At 52.6% G+C, this 16522-nt stretch overlaps 1 protein-coding gene across 1 annotated transcript; it reads left to right on the forward strand.

Moving 5' to 3' along the window:
- The first annotated feature begins 2652 nt into the window (after positions 1 to 2652).
- Positions 2653 to 16027, forward strand: YAE1 (YAE1 maturation factor of ABCE1). The gene is made up of 3 exons (XM_075316592.1): positions 2653 to 2985; positions 7522 to 7643; positions 13193 to 16027. Exons 1-3 carry the CDS (start codon positions 2860 to 2862, stop codon positions 13626 to 13628), a joined length of 684 nt encoding a protein of 227 aa, XP_075172707.1. The 5' UTR covers positions 2653 to 2859; the 3' UTR covers positions 13629 to 16027.
- Positions 16028 to 16522: the final 495 nt, after the last annotated feature.

Here is a 16522-nt window from a genome sequence, read left to right on the forward strand (position 1 = left end):
ACCCCCCTCCCACAAGTTGGATTGGCTTGATGGGCACTTTTTGTGTACCATACGGTCAAGCTGCTCCTACAACAGCTCAATAGGGTTGAGATTTGGTGACTGGTCTGGCCATTCCATTACAGATAGAATACCAGCTGCCTGCTTCTTCCCTACATAGTTCATGCATAATTTGGAGGTGTGCTTTGGGTCACTGTCCTGTTGTAGGATGAAATTGGCTCCAATCAAGCGCTGTCCACAGGGTATGGCATTGCATTGCAAAATGAAGTGATAGCCTTCCTTAATAAAAATCCCTTTTACCTTGTACAAACTTTACCAACACCAAAGCAACCCCAGACCATCACATTACCTCCACCATACTTGACAGATGGCACTCTTCCAGCATCTTTTCAGTAGGTTTGCATCTCACAAATGTTCTTCTGTGTGATCCAAACACCTCAAACTTCGATTTGTCCATAACACTTTTTTCCAATCTTCCTCTGTCCAATGTCTGTGTTCTTTTGCCCATATTAATATTTTCCTTTTATTAGCCAGTCTCAGATATGGCTTTTTCTTTGCCACTCTGTCCTGAAGGCCAGCATCCTGGCATCGCCTCTTCACTGTAGACGTTGACACTGGCGTACTATTTAATGATGCTGCCAGTTGAGGACCCGTGAGGCGTCGATTTCTCAAACTAGAGACTCTAATGTACTTGTCTTGTTGCTCAGTTGTGCAGCGGGGCCTCCCACTTCTCTTTCTACTCTGTTTAGAGCCTGTTTGTGCTCTCCTCTGAAGGGAGTAGTACACATCGTTGTAGGAAATCTTCAGTTCCTTGTCAATTTTTCGCATGGAATATCCTTCATTTCTAAGAACAAGAATAGACTTACTGGCCATTTTGAGAGTTTAATGGGAACAACAAATGTAATGCTCCAGACTCTCAACTAGCTCAAAGGAAGGTTAGTTTTATAGCTTCTCTAATCAGCAAAACTGTTTTCAGCTGTGCTAACATACTTGCCCAAGGGTGTTCAAGGAATTTCTAAACATCCATTAGCCTACTACCACAGTGGAGTGGAGGTTGTTGGAAATGGGCATCTATACACCTATGTAAGTATTGCTTTCAAAACCAGATGTTTTCAGCTAGAATAGTCATTTACCACATTAACAATATATAGTGTTTTTCTGTTTAATTTAATGTTGTGGCAGCAAAGTGTCATAGCCCTCCACGGGTGAGGGAGATGCCCCGGGACTCGATGTGGGGTGCCGTGGGATGCAGGGGTCACTCTCGTACTCACTCAGTCAATAAGCAGACGCTGACAACCGGGTAAACCAACTCTCTGGGTGCCGCTGTCGGGAGCTCGTCCGGGTCCCGTCCCCTATAGTGTTGCCTGGTGATCCGTGACCTGCCTCCTTCGGTCCCGGACCGGTGATAGTGCTTGGCTGCCGGCTGTCCTCCTCGACAGGTCCAGGCACCTTGCCACAATCCCCTGTGACCGGGGGTCCGACTCCTCTAGGCCCAGACCACCGTCTGCAACCTAGACAGCTTCTCTAGGAGCCACCGCTCCCGTCCTCCTCTCACTCTCCTGACTCTACACACACTCTCTCACTACTCACTACTGACTACACTCCTCACCTCCCCTCCCTGACCCCCCCAGGTGGGCGACTCTATTCCACTCAAGCCGTCCACTGGTGTGCCTGGTGGGTGTGGTGCAGTGTGTATCTAGGATTTGATTTGCTGTTGGAGGCAACACTATTGAGATAGGGACCCAGAACCATGAGGGACTTGGAATACTGCACGGCTGGGCAGCTTGTGCAGTACCCTGTGACAAGCGTTACACGTACATACTCTTAATGTGAATATAGCCAAAGTGGTGGAGCAGGCAGTTTTTCTCTCTAGTTAAATTTGCCTTAGAAACAATGTCATTATACAGGGAAGAATGTTTCCTAAAATGTTATCCTTTAAAATCTATTTTGTACAATTTCTTGTCAGCTGTATTATTTCATCATTTTTAAAACATCATCATCATCACTGTCCCCATTTGGACTCACAATCTAAATTCCCTATCACTATGTCTTTGGCATGGGGGGACGGACTGCAGAACCCAGAGGAAACCCACCACAAACACACAGAGAATGTACAAACTCCTTGTAGATATTGTACTTGGTGAGATTTGAACCCAGGACCCCAGCGCTGCAAGACTGCAGTGCTAACCACTGAGCCACCTAAATGACCCTGGCTTGGTGAGTGCTACTCCTGTTGTTTTGATTGAACTGTATTGATGTTTTTGTCTCACACCTTTATTAGGACACAATGACCGGTCTAGAATAAGCAATTTTTAGCGACTTTTATGTAAAGATATGATCATACACATGTTACACTTGTGTTAATAGCTTAACCATGACCCATTTTTTCGTCATTTTTAAATTTTGACACAGATAGTAAAAAGCGATGCAATAAATGGCATTCAATATTCATATATTTCTTGAAGTGCAGGAATGTCAATGAAATGGCCCTATATATATCAATGATAAATGGGCACTGAATGATTCTGGCTTCAGACTGTGATCATTAAAATAACGTGTGCACTAGATGGCGCACACGTGCTGCTGTTGTCTAGGCGTTCACTTTAGTAGCGGCCATCTTGGTACACCTTTTACAGATCACTCAATGCTCAGCTCTATACACGGTACACCCACAGCTCAGCTGCGGCATTACATCCAGAGACTTCCTGCATCCGTTCTACACAGCTTTGATTCCTGCCATACATCACATGATCAACACATAGTCAAAGGTCCTTAAGCACAGAACTTGACGTCACCGCAAGTCCTCTCCCTCACCATTATCTCCCATCTAGCCGCGTGTGAGCCTGGCAGCGCAGCGCAGAGATGTCCTGGGTCCGGGCGGCCGCGGAGCTCCGGCCACAGGGGCAGGATGACGTGTTTGATGAGGAGGCAGATGAAATGAAGCTCCTGCAAAATGACTGGAAGAAAGCTATGGAGAAGAGGATGAAGGTGGGTGCAGAGCTGGGGGCAGTGCTGGGTGTGGGGGCAGAGCTGGGGGCAGAGCTGGGGGCAGAGCTGGGTGTGGGTGCAGAGCTGGGGGCAGAGCTGGGTGTGGGGGCAGAGCTGGGTGTGGGGGCAGAGCTGGGGGCAGAGCTGGGTGTGGGTGCAGAGCTGGGGGCAGAGCTGGGTGTGGGTGCAGAGCTGGGGGCAGAGCTGGGTGTGGGGGCAGAGCTGGGGGCAGTGCTGGGTGTGGGGGCAGAGCTGGGGGCAGTGCTGGGTGTGGGTGCAGAGCTGGGGGCAGTGCTGGGTGTGGGGGCAGAGCTGGGGGCAGTGCTGGGGGCAGTGCTGGGGGCAGAGCTGGGTGTGGGGGCAGAGCTGGGGGCAGAGCTGGGGGCAGTGCTGGGTGTGGGGGCAGAGCTGGGTGTGGGGGCAGAGCTGGGGGCAGAGCTGGGGGCAGTGCTGGGTGTGGGTGCAGAGCTGGGGGCAGTGCTGGGTGTGGGTGCAGAGCTGGGGGCAGTGCTGGGTGTGGGGGCAGAGCTGGGGGCAGTGCTGGGTGTGGGTGCAGAGCTGGGGGCAGAGCTGGGGGCAGTGCTAGGTGTGGGTGCAGAGCTGGGGGCAGTGCTGGGTGTGGGGGCAGAGCTGGGGGCAGTGCTGGGTGTGGGGGCAGAGCTGGGGGCAGTGCTGGGTGTGGGGGCAGAGCTGGGGGCAGTGCTGGGTGTGGGGGCAGAGCTGGGGGCAGTGCTGGGTGTGGGGGCAGAGCTGGGGGCAGTGCTGGGTGTGGGGGCAGAGCTGGGGGCAGTGCTGGGTGTGGGGGCAGAGCTGGGGGCAGAGCTGGGTGTGGGTGCAGAGCTGGAGGCAGAGCTGGGGGCAGTGCTGGGTGTGGGTGCAGAGCTGGGGGCAGTGCTGGGTGTGGGTGCAGAGCTGGGGCAGTGCTGGGTGTGGGTGCAGAGCTGGGGCAGTGCTGGGTGTGGGGGAAGAGCTGGGGCAGTGCTGGGTGTGGGGGAAGAGCTGGGGGCAGTGCTGGGTGTGGGGGAAGAGCTGGGGGCAGTGCTGGGTGTGGGGGAAGAGCTGGGGGCAGTGCTGGGTGTGGGGGAAGAGCTGGGGGCAGTGCTGGGTGTGGGGGAAGAGCTGGGTGTGGGTGCAGAGCTGGAGGCAGAGCTGGGTGTGGGTGCAGAGCTGGGTGCAGAGCTGGGTGTGGGTGCAGAGCTGGGGGCAGTGCTGGGTGTGGGGGCAGTGCTGGGTGTGGGGGCAGTGCTGGGTGTGGGTGCAGAGCTGGGGCAGTGCTGGGTGTGGGGGAAGAGCTGGGGCAGTGCTGGGTGTGGGGGAAGAGCTGGGGGCAGTGCTGGGTGTGGTGGCAGAGCTGGGGGCAGAGCTGGGTGTGGGTGCAGAGCTGGGGGCAGTGCTGGGTGTGGTGGCAGAGCTGGGGGCAGAGCTGGGTGTGGGTGCAGAGCTGGAGGCAGTGCTGGGTGTGGGGGCAGTGCTGGGTGTGGGTGCAGAGCTGGGGCAGTGCTGGGTGTGGGTGCAGAGCTGGGGGCAGAACTGGGGGCAGTGCTGGGTGTGGGGGCAGTGCTGGGTGTGGGTGCAGAGCTGGGGGCAGAGCTGGGGGCAGTGCTGGGTGTGGGGGCAGTGCTGGGTGTGGGTGCAGAGCTGGGGGCAGAGCTGGGGGCAGTGCTGGGTGTGGGGGCAGTGCTGGGTGTGGGTGCAGAGCTGGGGGCAGTGCTGCGTGTGGGTGCAGTGCTGGGTGCAGATCTGGGGGCAGTGCTGGGTGCAGAGCTGGGTGTGGGTGCAGAGCTGGGGGCAGTGCTGGGGGCAGTTCTGGGTGTGGGGGCAGTGCTGGGTGTGGGTGCAGAGCTGGGGGCAGTGCTGGGTGTGGGTGCAGAGCTGGGGGCAGTGCTGGGTGTGGGTGCAGAGCTGGGGGCAGAGCTGGGTGCAGAGCTGGGTGTGGGTGCAGAGCTGGGGGCAGTGCTGGGTGTGGGGGCAGTGCTGGGTGTGGGGGCAGTGCTGGGTGTGGGGGCAGTGCTGGGTGTGGGGGCAGTGCTGGGTGTGGGGGCAGTGCTGGGTGTGGGGGCAGAGCTGGGTGTGGGTGCAGAGCTGGGGGCAGTGCTGGGTGTGGGGGCAGAGCTGGGTGTGGGTGCAGAGCTGGGGGCAGTGCTGGGTGTGGGGGCAGAGCTGGGGGCAGTGCTGGGTGTGGGGGCAGAGCTGGGGGCAGTGCTGGGTGTGGGGGCAGAGCTGGGGGCAGAGCTGGGTGTGGGGGCAGAGCTGGGGGCAGAGCTGGGTGTGGGGGCAGAGCTGGGGGCAGAGCTGGGGGCAGTGCTGGGTGTGGGCGCAGAGCTGGGGGCAGTTCTGGGTGTGGGGGCAGTGCTGGGGGCAGTGCTGGGTGTGGGTGCAGAGCTGGGGGCAGAGCTGGGTGTGGGGGCAGAGCTGGGGGCAGAGCTGGGGGCAGTGCTGGGTGTGGGTGCAGAGCTGGGGGCAGTGCTGGGTGTGGGGGCAGAGCTGGGGGCAGTGCTGGGTGTGGGGGCAGAGCTGGGGGCAGTGCTGGGTGTGGGGGCAGAGCTGGGGGCAGTGCTGGGTGTGGGGGCAGAGCTGGGGGCAGTGCTGGGGGCAGTGCTGGGTGTGGGTGCAGAGCTGGGGGCAGTGCTGGGTGTGGGTGCAGAGCTGGGGGCAGTGCTGGGTGTGGGTGCAGAGCTGGGGGCAGTGCTGGGTGTGGGGGCAGAGCTGGGGGCAGTGCTGGGGGCAGTGCTGGGTGTGGGGGCAGAGCTGGGGGCAGTGCTGGGTGTGGGGGCAGAGCTGGGGGCAGTGCTGGGTGTGGGGGCAGAGCTGGGGGCAGTGCTGGGTGTGGGGGCAGAGCTGGGGGCAGTGCTGGGTGTGGGGGCAGAGCTGGGGGCAGTGCTGGGTGTGGGGGCAGAGCTGGGGGCAGTGCTGGGTGTGGGGGCAGAGCTGGGGGCAGTGCTGGGTGTGGGGGCAGAGCTGGGGGCAGAGCTGGGTGTGGGTGCAGAGCTGGAGGCAGAGCTGGGTGTAGGTGCAGAGCTGGGGGCAGTGCTGGGTGTGGGGGAAGAGCTGGGGGCAGTGCTGGGTGTGGGGGAAGAGCTGGGGGCAGTGCTGGGTGTGGGGGAAGAGCTGGGGGCAGTGCTGGGTGTGGGGGAAGAGCTGGGGGCAGTGCTGGGTGTGGGGGAAGAGCTGGGGGCAGTGCTGGGTGTGGGGGAAGAGCTGGGGGCAGTGCTGGGTGTGGGTGCAGAGCTGGAGGCAGAGCTGGGTGTGGGTGCAGAGCTGGGGGCAGAGCTGGGTGTGGGTGCAGAGCTGGGGGCAGAGCTGGGTGTGGGTGCAGAGCTGGGGGCAGTGCTGGGTGTGGGTGCAGAGCTGGGGGCAGTGCTGGGTGTGGGGGAAGAGCTGGGGGCAGTGCTGGGTGTGGGGGCAGTGCTGGGTGTGGGGGCAGTGCTAGGTGTGGGGGCAGTGCTGGGTGTGGGTGCAGAGCTGGGGCAGTGCTGGTTGTGGGGGAAGAGCTGGGGGCAGAGCTGGGTGTGGGGGCAGAGCTGGGGGCAGAGCTGGGTGTGGGGGCAGAGCTGGAGGCAGTGCTGGGTGTGGGGGAAGAGCTGGGGGCAGTGCTGGGTGTGGGGGCAGTGCTGGGGCAGTGCTGGGTGTGGGTGCAGAGCTGGGGGCAGTGCTGGGTGTGGGGGCAGTGCTGGGTGTGGGTGCAGAGCTGGGGGCAGTGCTGCGTGTGGGTGCAGAGCTGGGGGCAGTGCTGGGTGCAGAGCTGGGTGTGGGTGCAGAGCTGGGGGCAGAGCTGGGTGTGGGTGCAGTGCTGGGGGCAGTGCTGGGGGCAGTTCTGGGTGTGGGTGCAGTGCTGGGGGCAGTGCTGGGGGCAGTGCTGGGGGCAGTGCTGGGGGCAGAGCTGGGGGCAGTGCTGGGTGTGGGTGCAGAGCTGGGGGTAGAGCTGGGTGCAGAGCTGGGTGTGGGGGCAGAGCTGGGGGCAGTGCTGGGTGTGGGGGCAGTGCTGGGTGTGGGGGCAGAGCTGGGTGTGGGGGCAGAGCTGGGTGTGGGGGCAGAGCTGGGTGTGGGTGCAGAGCTGGGGGCAGTGCTGGGTGTGGGTGCAGAGCTGGGGGCAGTGCTGGGTGTGGGTGCAGAGCTGGGGGCAGTGCTGGGTGTGGGTGCAGAGCTGGGGGCAGAGCTGGGTGTGGGTGCAGAGCTGGGGGCAGTGCTGGGTGTGGGTGCAGAGCTGGGGGCAGTGCTGGGTGTGGGTGCAGAGCTGGGGGCAGTGCTGGGTGTGGGTGCAGAGCTGGGGGCAGAGCTGGGTGCCGTGCCGTCCTAGGCTGCAGTGTGGATGCCAGAAACATCGAGCAAAGCCATAATCAGCTACAAATACCATATATTATCTGTGGTGGAAAGTCACTTGAAGATGTCTGCAGCCCAAATCCACCAGATGTGAATTGTGTGAGACCGCTGGCTGCGGGGCTAATAAGGGTGACCCCACATTCACCAATATTGACCACCTTGTGTCGCCATTATAGAAATGACCATTTACATTAGGGTCTGTGTGTTCCCTTACAGGAGGGCTATCTTGATGGAGTGGACGCTGGGAAAGAGCATTCTCGCCAGACTGGATTCAATGTGGGCTATACCCAGGGGGCGTCCCTGCTGCTGCCGTGTGGGGAGCTGCGAGGAAGCTTGAGGTGTGTACAGGGTGAGAAGTGTATACAGTATATGGCACGCAGCAGCGGGACACCTCCACATTACACAGCGGCGTCTATCACACCCCCTCTAACACCTCCACATTACACAGCGGCGGCTATCACACCCCCTCTAAGGCCACAGACACTAAAGGCCCAGTCACACACGACGACTTACCAGCGATCCCGAAATCGATGCGACCTGATGGGGATCGCAGGTAAGTCGCTGGGAGGTCGCTGGTGAGACGTCACACAGTCAGATCTTACCAGCGATGCAGGAACAATACAGGTCGCAGTAGCGACCTGTATAACGATCTCAGCAGTCACTGTGACCCTGTCACACAGTGTCAAACACAGCAATGTGTCCTGCCCAGCAGGACATCGCCTTTGAAGAAAATGGCCTGGACCATTCTGCAACGACTAGAGATCTCACAGCAGGGGCCTGATCGCTGGTAGGTGTCACACATAACAAGATCGCTAACGGGATCGCAACTGCGTCAGAGAAACCGTGACTCAGCAGCAATCTCGCTAGCGATCTCGTTATGTGTGACGGTACCTTAATATAGAGTCTGTATCCCTCTTGTAGTTATAGTCTATCCCTCTGCGAAGATTTTCTACAAAATGTTGGTGATCTCTGTTTGAATTTTTACTCTTTTCTCCAAAACTGCATAATCTGAGGCCAGACACTGATGTTGGGTGACAGGGCCTGGCACATAATCGCTCTCATCCATCCCAAGGCACACTCAGGCTGTTGTACACACACCACTTTTTTTTTTTTTTTGAATGTTTATTCTGCACAGAATCCACCTTTTATAAAGCAATCCCTTAAAATAACCATAATGCACCGCAATGTCAGGACTATATTGTTGTGCACATGCCTTATCTTAGGTCCTTTCTATTAACCACTTCAGGGGTCTGAGACAAGTGACCTGCTCATCCTTCAGTCCAGTACTCATCGGTAGAGTCAAAGCAAGAGTGACGACAAACCTGCTTACAAACCCAGTTGATGATGGCTGGTGTTTTCCTTAAAGGGAAGGTATCGCGGTTTTTAAGTTTTGTATTAGAAATAGTGATTATGAAATCAAGTATTTTTAATACAAAATGAAAATCGCTTATTTAGTTTTTATTTAATTCTAATTTTACTGGGGGCTGCCATGCTGGATTTGCTGTGCGTGTAACTACAGTTACTCCTTTTATGGCAGCCCCTGTGCATAGAGAACAGTGTTCGGGATTCGACTCCCATTTAGTAGCATTAGAGTAGGTGTCTGCTATGACCTGGACGCGCCCCCTGGGCTGTCCAGACCACAGCAGAGGGAGGAGATCGGCGCCATCATTGTGGAGCTTACAGCTATGCTGTTTGCTCCACTTTACCCTTGTCAAACGCCGGGATATGTGAGTACGAGCTGCCTACACCCCCCCCCCCCCCACCACCGTTACAGTCTCCGATGACACCCATTCGCTCCGCTCTCCCCAGCCCCGCTACCTGCCCCCCCGCCGTTACCGTCTCCAATGACACCCCCTACCTCCACTGTACGCAGCCCCCGCTCTGCCCCGCTACTGCTACCGCCGCCGCCCCCCTCCCTCCTGCTGTTAGTCTCCAATGACACCCCCTCCCTCCGCTCTGCTACCGCCGCCCCTCCCACCCCGCCGTTACCGTCTCTGACATCCCCTCCCTCCGCTCTACCCAGCCCCCGCTGTGTGTGTGTGTGTGTGTGTGTGTGTGTGTGTGCGTGTGCCACTGCATGTGACTACCACCGCTGCTACCGTCTCCAAAAACACCCCCCCCTTCCGCCTGCCACCTGTCGGCCTGTGTGTACCGGTGATACTGTCTGCAGGGCTGTGTATCTAATCCTGTCCTGTGTGATACTGTCTACAGGCCTGTGTATCTAATCCTCTCCTGTGTGATACTGTCTGCTGAGCCATGTATCTAATCCTATCCTGTGTGATACTCCTGCTGTCCTTGGTGACACTTTAGACATTTCTGGTCACTAACAAAATGGCTCTGCACTATGCCCCTACATGTCATTCTCTCTTATCTGTTGGAAACTCAAATTAGGAGGGGGAAGTGTGACATCACACACAGGAGAGCAGACTCCGCCCACTTTACTGCAGCTGTAATGTGAGCTTTATCTACAGTGGGATTTCTGTAGGATTAAAGAAGCTGTTCCCCCTAGTGTTTAACAGTAAAAAATATCAAACTTTTTAATTTTTTTTTTTTTTTATATATTTTGCTCAATTAAAAACAAATAATATTTAAACAAAACATTAAAACATTATTACTTTACATTTTTTCAGTTATTGAATTTTTTTTTTTTTTTTTTTGACGACACCTTCCCTTTAAGTGGCTTTACTTGGGAAAACTTGGTGTCTTCCTGGTATATAAAAACAAACAAACTGCACAGCGCCTCCTGCTGCAACAGATGAGTCCTCACCAAGCCACCTCCACTCAATTTAATGCTATGTGCCCACAATGTTTTGGTGAGTCTCTGATGCTGCATATTTTCACTATAAACAGTGGCTTATAGTTCCTACAAAGTGGATGAGATTTATATAAATCTTACAACCACTGGTTTTTTTCCATGTAATGTATAAACTGACCTGCTGTGCGTGTGTCAGATCTCTCTTGTAGACTCACTGAGTTTTAATCTTTAGGCTGTGTCCACGGGAGAATGTAGCTGCGGATTTTTCTGCATCAAAATCCGCAGCTTTCCCGCAAAATCCGCACCTTTTCAAAGGTGCGGATTTGCCGCCGATTTACCGCGGATTTTCTTTTTTTTTTTTTTTTTTCCCAATTTTAAAGCCAAAATCCGGATGAAAATCTGCAACAATAATTGACATGTTGCAGATTTTTCCGGATCGAAATCCGCACGAAATCCGCTGCGGAAAAATCCGCAGCGTGGGCACAGCATTTCCAAAATGCCATAGAAATGGCTGGGAAGTGCCTGAGCTGCAGATTTTCGGGAAATCCGCGGCTTTTCCGCGAGAAATCCGCTGCAAAATCCGCGCATTTTCTGCAGCGTGGGCACATAGCCTTAGACTTTCCCCGTAGAATTGAATTGGATACAAATAATCCTCACACAGTGTATAATGCAGTGTATAGGTGTGGTGCCAGCTGTCAGTCAGTGCCCAGCGCAGTTATAGCTGCCGCTCACTATACACTGAGCAGTGACTAAAGTGAATGCCGGATGTGCCTCTGACCGAAAGCCGGAGGAATAAAGTTCAGTGCAGCAGCCCCATAGCCATTAGGCTGCAGATTCACTCCAAAAATGCATTGCATATGGATGCAGAAATGGACCAGAAACTAAACTAAACTAACTAAATATTACACACACACACACACACACACACACACACACACACACACACACACACACACACACACCTTTTTTTAGCCGGACAAAAAGATCTGCAAAACTTTAAATTTATGCACAAACAAATCCTGTAGACTAAAGGGCGCTTTACACGCAGCGACATCGCTAGCAATGTTGCTACCGAAAGCACCCACCCCCGTGTTTTGTGCGTCACGGGCAAATCGCTGCCTGTGGAGCACAATATCGCTAGGACCCGTCAGTTACTTACCTTCCTAGCGACGTTGCTGTGGCTGGCGAATAGCCTCTTGTTTTTAAGGGGGAGGTTCATGTGCCGTCACACAGCGGCCCGCCAGTAGAAGTGGAGGGGCGGAGAACAGCCACAGTAACGACACGCCAACCTCGTTTCCGGCAGGACGCAGGTACGTTGTTCGTCGTTCCCGGGGTGTCACACGTAGCAATGTGTGCTGCCTCAGGAATGACAAACAACCTACGTCCTGAACCAGCAACGACATTTGGGAAATGAACGACGTGTCAACGATTAGGTAAGTATTTCTGATCGTTAACACTCGCTCATAGGTTTCACACGCAACGACGTCGCTAACGACGCCCGATGTGCGTCACGAATTTCGTGACGCCTATGACATATAGTTAGCGATGATATTGCGTGTAAAGCCCCTTTTACAGTCAGTGTGGAAGAAATTGTTTACTTTTATTATTTTTAATGTTCCTGTTAATTTGATCAATGATTTAATGGAGTTTTTCCACAATAATCATTTTAATCAACAGATCTTGGAATAATAATTTCCACAATTGGATGTTATATAAGATGTTCCTGTGCTGAGATAATCTTATATATGTGTCCCTGCTATGTACTGTGTAATGGCCGTGTCTGACCGTACAGGGACATAGTCTGATCATACCACAGCTCCTGGGCAGGGGAGGACACAAAAGACATATTACAGCCTGGGATCACAAATTCTTTAGTTGAGGTAAAACATATTTATTTTTTAAAAAACAGGCAAGCAAATGCTTTACCTCACAAAAGAATCTGTGATCATGTGCTGTGCGGTCTGTATACTCTTTTGCATCCTACCTAGCCTCGGAGATGTGTTATGAGTAGAGATGAGCGGACCCATTGAAGTTCAGTGCAGCGGGTTCAGCCGGACTTTACCTAAAGTTCCATTCAGGACCTGGACTTCACGTGAACCCTATTGGAAGTCACTAATTGGGCAGTTGGCTCTCCACTCACATGCAGCCAGCCATAAACAGAGCACTTCTGTAGGCAGGAGGAGGCTTTTTAGTTTACTTTTTTTTTTGTACACACTACATCTGATCATGCAGTTGTTACCCCCAGGGCGAGCCGATCAAACACAGCAAGTGGGTCACACTCGGCTGAGCACTGACCGTAATTGGGCACAGCAATGCTCGCACATGTGGTTTGCAAGCATAAGGCTATGTGCGCACTGAGCGCTTTTGCGCGTTTTTCGGGTGCGTTTTTGGACTCAAAACTGCATGACTTTGCTTCCCAAGCAAAGTCTATGACTTCATTTTTCCTGTCCGCACACTGCTTTTTCTTTTAGCTGCGTTTTTGAGCTAAAAAAAAAAAATGGACATGTGAATTCTTTCCTGCGTTTTACTATTTTCCCCCCATGCAATGCATTGGAAAAACACAACAAAACGCAGTGATCAACAACACAGCCAAAAGCGCACCGAAACGTGGTAAAAACGAATGCGTTTACCGGTGCGTTTTTGTCGCGGCTACGTTTTTGGGCGTTTTTTGGGGCCAAAAAATGCAGCGTTTTTGAGATGTGCAAAAACTTCATAGTGCGCACATAGCCTTAAGCACCTGAAACCTGAACTGTTTTTTTTTGTTTTGGTTTTTTTTTTTTTTGAAAAGTCTGTTACGAACAACAAACTTTGGGTTCTGTCATCTTTAGTTATGATCAGACCATGTCCCTGTACAGTCAGACACGGCCATTACACAGTACACAGCATGGACACATATATGAGATTTTCTCAGCACAGGAACATTTTGTATAACACATACAGTTGTGGAAATTATTATTCCAAGATCTATTCATTAAAATAATCTTTAAAATGAATGTTATTCTATTAAGATGTTTTTTGCCAGTTAAAGTGTTACGATATATTAATAAACCAGATTTTTCATGAATTTAAGATTTGGTAAAACCTTTAACTTCCAGTGTCTTTACTAATGGTAGTGATTTGAATCTTCCCTAGTGCCCTCATCACATGGTGTCAAGTCCATGACTCCCACTCTTCCTCATGTACACAGCTCACGGAGCTCCTAACTTCTGTGGCCCAGTGTGAAGACAACGTGGTGAAGACCTTGTCTTCAATTCATCAGGTTCCTCATCCATCTGGAATATCAGGCGCATTGGAGGATATGGATGTCACAAGTTTTTCACAGCCCTCCAGTGAGGGGTCATGTAATGCTGGGCAGAATTGTTGTCTTAACCAGGAATCCCGTCCTACATCGTTCTCTAGCTGTAGGACTATACAACAGTTACGCAATGCAATGAAACATGAACTTGGTCAAATTCTACAAGACACTATTGCTGTAGTTCAAGAAAACAATTTGCCTGCAGATCTTTTTTCTTATTTGCAGACGCTGAACACTAAGTATTCATGCTTTAGTGCTGTTGAGCATATGTGAAGGACAGACCGCTTATGTAAAGTGCCTGGAGTCATCTTAGATCAATTAAAAATACTTGTTTTTTATTGGCTGACAATTAGATCAGTTTAAATTATCATATTTAGACCATGTTTACTAATTGGTGAGGTTTTTTTTAACCTCAGTATGCGTAAGACAAAACCAGGAGTGGGTGATAAATACAGACGTGGTGATGTGTTTCTATTATACTTTTCCTCTGTTCCACTTCTGATTTTGACTTCCAAATACTGAGGGAAAATAATGACCAAGAATACTGAATATGGCCTTATTGTTATGTGCACATTCAGGTCTGGGGTCCTGGGAATTATTTTTCTTCCCTTCAATGATTTTGAGAATACTTTTTATTTTAAATGTTTAAAGGGTGACTGAGCCTAAGGCCTCCTTCACATATCCATGAAAATCACGCACATGTCAACGGTGCGTATTGCCCGCCGTGTTTATGGCACACGTGTGTTATCCATGATAACACTGAGAATGGGAACTTTCTGCTCACCTGTCCCTGGCGTTGCTGTCCGTGGTTCTGATCTACGGTCTACGGTCCTGCCGACTCCCTCCCCGCTGCTGCTTCCGGCTCACAGTGCAGGGAATATGCAATGAGTGTAATGAGCGGGGCTTGGAAGCAAGTGACAGCAGCGGCAGGGCTGGAGAAGATGAGTATAGCAATTCTTTTTATTTCACAGACACGTATGTTTTCTCCAGTGCGTGTCACACGGATCACATCCATGCGGTCCATGTGACACCCGTGATGCCGGGGAAAAACTGGCATGTCTACGTGTGGAGCACATGTATGCTCCACACGGTCCATGGTAAATGTGAAGCCCCACAGGTGCAGTGTCGGTGCATTACCTTCAGGGACTCCACTCGGCTGGATCTTGTCACAGGTAGGAAATCTTCTATTTGTCGTGACGCCACTCTCAGAATTGCGGTCAGTGGGGACCGCCACTGCAAATTAAGGGATGCCTGGGGCTGATGGTGGGTGCAGTCGGTTGTAGTAGCCTCCTGAGAGTGAGGCAAGCCCCAGGGCCCTGTGTAGGTGTGTAGAACCACAAGGCGCAGAATAACTCCACACAAGCAGAATGTCTTTCAGGGGTTTTACTCACAGAAGGTGGCAGAGTGAGTAACCCGGGCGTAGCTGGGATGAACCAGGCTGGAACCAGGTATCCTTCAGGCTGACTGATGAGGGTGACTACCGACTCGCCTTCCTTAGCCCTTTTCGTTTTGGAGTAACCCCGACTTTTAGTCCCTATGGGGGTCACCCAGGGAAGTTGCTGAAGCCTCTCTCCCCTTCGTTTTGTCCGTTTGCTTGTAGCCTGGACCAGGACACTCCGGCTGCTTGCCTCCTGTGAACTATGGGCCCTAACTGTGGCGACGTGGCTGCGGACTTTTTAGTGTGTTCTTGGGGGTGTAAAGTACCCCCTCAAGCAGGTTTGGCAAGGAAAGGTGGATCTATCCCTGCACTGGGACCTACTACCCGTTTGGGCCTGGTAACTCCCTAGCAGTCTCCTTACTTCCCACTCCGTTGCTCTCTCTTTAGCTGAAGATGGATTTCGGGTAGCACTACTAGGTGACCGTTCTCCCCCGTCGGTAGCCACTGCGCGGACGCTGTCAGACTGCCACAGCCCCAGGGGTCTGCTCCTGACGTCTGCTCCCCCTGAACTGCACACTGAACCGGCTCATTGCCCCTCCTCTCCTGTTCTTGCCTACGCCACCTAGCAACCAGGCTCTCCACCACACCCCTTGAGTGGAGATGGAGGCTTTTTACCCCCTCCACTATTCCAGTGGAGGTGAAGGCTTTGCCCCCTCCTGGGATCCCCAGGGGTCCTCTCAAAGGTACATGTGTGAGACCTGATCACTATGCGCCTGTGTAGTCACACCTCGGTCAGCCTTCTGGATTACCTGTTTGTACTGTCCCCAGCATGGGTGCAGTACTCAGTGGTGCCTGACCAGGTCAGGGGCGCCACATTCCCCCTTAGTTATCACCAGCACGTCCTCGGGCTGCAAGACAACATTTTATTTCAAATCTGTTTTATTGATGAAACTGTTGTCAACATACAAACATATCATTTGTGCAATTACAATACATAAACATCATTTTCTCAATGCCGGGATAATATCCAGAAATTGTTACATTACTAAATTTCTTGGAATTCTTCAAATTATCTTTGTGCTATTACCATACAACCACTTGTAAATTATAGGTCAGAATTTTACTTCTTTTGACTTCCCGTATCCTAATATACTCATTCTCCTTCTATGTCTATTGTCTTATGAATTATTGATAAATCTTTTCATATAAAAAATGAAACTAGAAAAATGCAGATTAATGTTCAGAAAAGAAAGAAAGAAGAGGAAAGATATAAGCATAAAGAAGAGGAAGTTAGAGAAAAGGGGGGAGGGGGGGGAAAGCAAGAAAAGAAAAGAAAAAAAGGGGGGGGAAGGAATGAGACTCCCCACCGTTTCTCAGCTCAAAAAGCTCGCCAAACTCTCCACAAACTCTGGGGACTCCATGAACATAATCCATGGTCTCCAAACTGTAGTAAATTTTTCTGTGTTCCCATTTAGTTCTGCTGTCAGCTCCTCCATTCTCTGGAGGTTTGTCATCTCCTCCAACCAATCCAGCACTGTAGGGCATCTAGTCTGTTTCCAAAATCGTGGGATAATCATACGGGCAGCCGCCAGGCAAAATCGCAACATGTCCCTTTTTTGTGTTTTAATAGCTCCTGGGAGCATAGAAAGAAGGGCAACCTGGGGGGATTTTTCTATTTCACCTCCGCTCATCTTTTTGTACAGGTAGAACACTGAGTCCCAAAAGGGTTGCAGCTTAGTACAGCTCCACCATATGTGTAGCATTGTACCTGTGTCTGTGCCACACCTCC

Source organism: Anomaloglossus baeobatrachus, chromosome 6 (genome assembly GCF_048569485.1).
Source record: "Anomaloglossus baeobatrachus isolate aAnoBae1 chromosome 6, aAnoBae1.hap1, whole genome shotgun sequence".
Classification (NCBI taxonomy): domain Eukaryota; kingdom Metazoa; phylum Chordata; class Amphibia; order Anura; family Aromobatidae; genus Anomaloglossus; species Anomaloglossus baeobatrachus.

Coding starts and splice junctions, on each gene's coding strand:
- YAE1 (XM_075316592.1), top strand. CDS start 2,860: ATGTCCTGGGTCCGGGCGGCCGCGGAGCTCCGGCCACAGGGGCAGGAT. Junction 2,986..7,521: donor CTATGGAGAAGAGGATGAAG/GTGGGTGCAGAG, acceptor GTTCCCTTACAG/GAGGGCTATCTTGATGGAGT. Junction 7,644..13,192: donor GAGCTGCGAGGAAGCTTGAG/GTGTGTACAGGG, acceptor AATCTTCCCTAG/TGCCCTCATCACATGGTGTC.